This window comes from Hydra vulgaris, chromosome 09, assembly GCF_038396675.1.
Source record: "Hydra vulgaris chromosome 09, alternate assembly HydraT2T_AEP".
Classification (NCBI taxonomy): Eukaryota; Metazoa; Cnidaria; class Hydrozoa; order Anthoathecata; family Hydridae; genus Hydra; species Hydra vulgaris.
This window is the reverse complement of record NC_088928.1, coordinates 62551952-62556254: the sequence shown is the minus strand read 5'-3', so window position 1 is coordinate 62556254 and position 4303 is coordinate 62551952. Positions and strand designations below refer to the sequence as shown.

Sequence of the window (4303 nt, the reverse complement as noted above, 5' to 3'; positions counted from 1 at the left end):
TTATATGTGGAAGCCAGGATAATTTTTCATCAACAATGATTCCTAAGAATCTTATATTGGATTGCTTATTTACTAGTTTATCATTTAGAGATAGGTTAGGCAACTTGAGAGGAAGATTTTCTTCTTGTGTTTTTTTGTGAAATAGTATATACTTTGTTTTCTCAGCGTTAAGTGAGAGTTTGTTTGCCTTAAACCAGTTGTTTACTTTACACAATTCAATATTCATGTCTGCATATAATTTCTTGATATCATTGTTGGTGAGAAATAAGTTTGTGTCATCTGCAAACATGACCGAGTTCATTTTTAAAGATGCATTACAAAAGTCATTTATATATATTAGAAAAAGAAGTGGACCAAGAATCGATCCTTGCGGGACTCCACATATGACATTTAATACTCCAGATTGGACATTATTTACGTATTGTTTTCTGTTTGTAAGATAGCTTTTGATCAAATAATAAGTTTTATTTATTATTCCGTAATGCCTTAATTTATCTAATAGAATGCAATGGTCCACTGTATCGAATGCTTTTGATAAATCAAGAAACACTCCTAAAGTAAATTTATTATTTTCAAAACCATTAGTTATTTGATTTACTATTTCAATGATTGCATGTTCTGTAGAGAGATTTTTTTGAAAGCCAAACTGATTTGGGTAAAAAAAATTGTTTTTAATGAAGTAATCATAGATTCTATTATAAACTACACGTTCGAAGAGTTTTGAAAATACAGAAAGTATTGATATAGGCCTGTAGTTTGAAATGTCAGAATGGTCATTACATTTGTATAATGGAATTACTTTTGCCAATTTAAGTACATCCGGAAATATCCCAGAATTTAATGAGAGCTTAAGTATATGAATCAGGGGTCTATTAAGACTGTGTTTGTTTGCAATAACTATATCACTAGATATCTCATCAAATCCTGGAGCCTTTTTTTTTTTTAAGGAGGCAAAGGCTGCCTCTAATTCTTCATAGCCTAATTCATAATCAAGCATGGTAACGTTATTCGTGGTTTTAAGATAGGTTTTAAATGATACAGATGTTGGTACAATTTTATTTACTAGATTAGGACCAATATTTATAAAATATTTATTGAATTCTTCTGAAATTAGTTTTTGACAAAATATATCGTTATTTTCAATAACAATTCGTTTAGGAAGAGAAGGTGAATTTAGTTTTTCTCTTCCCATTATGAGATTAATGATGGACCATGTTTTTTTGCTATCAAATTTGCATTTGTTGATTTGATTACTGTAATATTTTTTTTTTTGTATTTTTAATGAGATCTTGATAAAAAAATTTATAATTTTTGTAATTTTTTTCATTATCATTGTTTCTATTTTTCAAAAATTTATAGTAAAGTTTTTTTTTTTTTTTTTGAGCACTTTAATAACGATTTATCCATCCACGGATTAGCAATTGCTTTTGACTTAGTTGTTATTATCTCTTTTGGACAGGTTTCATTAAAGTACTCCAAAAATGTACTTAAAAAGGCATTGTAAGCTTCATTAGTATCTTTACATTTATATACGTTGTTCCATGTTTCTTGTTTTAGTCTACTTGTTAATTTATTAGTGTTACTCAATTTTAAATTTCGTTTTATTAAATGTATAATTTTTGAATGACAATCAGACATAGATTTAAAGTTTTTTATTTTTATGAATATCGGGAAATGATCGCTAATATCTGTCAAAAATATACCGGTTTCAAATGTCGTTTCTAAATAATTATTGATAAAAATGTTGCGAGTATGAACTTAATTAACACACCGTCTATTGATCCTTTTGAATTTAAAGTAATAGCAGATGATGGCTCATTTTCTGTATTACACATAAACATTAGAAGCATGCAGCAAAATTTTGATAAACTTAAAGAATTTTTAAATATTTTAAACTACACGTTCGACATCATATCTATTTCAGAGACTTGGCATGATACAGAAAGTTCTCTTGAATTACGCGAGTAACAAAAACCTCTGCTGTTGCAGAGGTTTTTGTTACTCGCGTTGGTTTATTAATAGTTGACAAGACATTAAATTTAAAAAGCATATCAAAAAAAGATTTTATTTTTGGAAATTTTGTGTTAGAAAGAGCATCAAGATTTATGTCACCAGTTATATATAAAGTCTTATTTTCTTTATTTATTTTCATAATCGTATTTTTGATAAAGGTTTCGAAAATTTTTATTTTTCCACTCGGTGGACGATAAACACATCCAACTAAAATGTTTCGGTATTTTTTATTAATAATTTCAATGAAAAGGCTTTCATAGTTATCATTTGAAAAGCATAGTATATTTTTTATCTTGAAAGCATACTATTCTAAGACATAAATTCCTAATCCTCCTCCTTTTTTCCCATTTCCTCTTGATTGACTTATTAGTTTATAAAATGGTAATATATAATTAGAATTTAATTCAAGAGAACTTTCTGTATCATGCCAAGTCTCTGAAATAGATATGATGTCGAACGTGTAGTTTAAAATATTTAAAAATTCTTTAAGTTTATCAAAATTTTGCTGCATGCTTCTAATGTTCATGTGTAATACAGAAAATGAGCCATCATCTGCTATTACTTTAAATTCAAAAGGATCAATATACGGTGTGTTAATTAAGTTCATTTGAGTTTCTTGAAAAATAATTATATTTTCTTCTGATAGGTTATTTATAAAGTTGTCCTCAAAAAAGTCTAAATTTAAATTGTGAAAATCTAATTTCTGTGGAAAAAGCGCTGCCATTTTTTAAAAATGTATAATTTAAAAATATTTAATATAATTAAAAACTAAAATACTCAAAACGCTTACTCGTTTACGCATGTCGGAATAACATCTGTGTTGCGGGTGTTTTCTCGAAATTCGTGAACAATTAGTTTGTTGTAAACAACTTTTGCAAAATAGCCATTTTGACGATGTATCTTCGCCTGATCAAAAAGTTCTTTTCGAATTTTTCGCGTGGTAAAACTAAAATCTTCATTTAGAAAGATATTAGTTCCTTTTAATTTTGTTGCTCTTTCCAAAATTGTTTTTTTGTCCTCGTAATCCCGGAGCTTCAAGACAATAGTTCGTTCTCGTTTATCATTAGCTACTCCCACTCGATGAGCCCGATCAATTATAATATCTTTTTCAATACCAAGGTTATCTTTAAATAGTTGCTTTACTTTTTTCTTTGTGATTTCCCAATTCTTTTCTTCGCTATTTTCAACGACCCCGTCAATTCTTAAATTGTTTCTTCTGTTACGGTCTTCAATATCAACGCTTTTTAATTTTAACTCAATATTGTCAGAAGATATTTTACCCTGCATTTTTCGTACATTTGATAAATCATCGTGAACTTTATTAATTTTTTCCTCAACTGCTCTAGCTTTATCGTTGAATACATCGCCAACAAAATTTAATCCAGATTTCATTTCGTCGAGTTCTCGCCGAACTTCTTTAAAACTAGATTGAAAGTTATCAAACCTCTCATTTATGTTCGATAATGCTTCATGAAAAAAAGACAAAATTGTTTCTTTTTGAATATTTAGTAGCTCTCTCATCATAGCAATCGAAACTAACTCTTCTGATTTAGACATATCAATTTTTATTTAACGAATTAAAAAAATTCCAAAAAATATTTAACTGTAAGAAAACGCGTCTGTTCACCACGATGTTCGCCACGCAAAAAAAAATTTTATATACCTCAAAATAATGTTTTTCTACTGTATTGAAGTCTTATTAGTATAAAAGTTTAAATAATAAAAACCTTTTATATGTCTTCTAAAGTTTTTTTGTTTTTACTTTTAATACTGTAATTTACGGTTAAGTTTTAATTTTAATACTATAATCTACTGAAAATACTTGGAGAAAGAATTGATAAATTCGAAGAAAAAATCGAAAAGTTAATAAGCGAAAATATATCACTCAAGAAAGAAATCATTGATGTAAATAAAGAAATGGCATTTCAAAAGGAATAAAACATAATAATAATAACAATGAAAACGAAAGAACCATTGAAGATTTTAAAGACAGGTTGCCAAACTAGAAGACAGAAGTGGATGAAATAATCTACATATATATATATATATATATATATATATATATATATATATATATATATATATATATATATATATATATATATATATATATATATATATATATATATATATATATATCTACGTTTTGATAGTTTTAAAGTAAAACTAGAAGAATCGTGGAAAGATAGTGAGAAAGCAGTTAAAGTATTTTTAAAAGTAAAACTCGGAATAAAAAATGACATCCAAATAGAGAGGGCACACAGAACAGGAAGAAAACATGAATCTGGAC

The 4303-nt window shown here is 27.1% G+C and overlaps 1 protein-coding gene across 1 annotated transcript; it reads right to left on the bottom strand.

The window, feature by feature from the left end:
• Window positions 1–2799: 2799 nt before the first annotated feature.
• Window positions 2800–3570, bottom strand: LOC136085638 (uncharacterized). Its single transcript, XM_065806961.1, has one exon. The coding sequence runs from the start codon at window positions 3568–3570 to the stop codon at window positions 2800–2802; it is 771 nt and encodes a 256-aa protein (XP_065663033.1).
• Window positions 3571–4303: the final 733 nt, after the last annotated feature.

Coding starts and splice junctions, on each gene's coding strand:
- LOC136085638 (XM_065806961.1), bottom strand. CDS start 3,570: ATGTCTAAATCAGAAGAGTTAGTTTCGATTGCTATGATGAGAGAGCTA.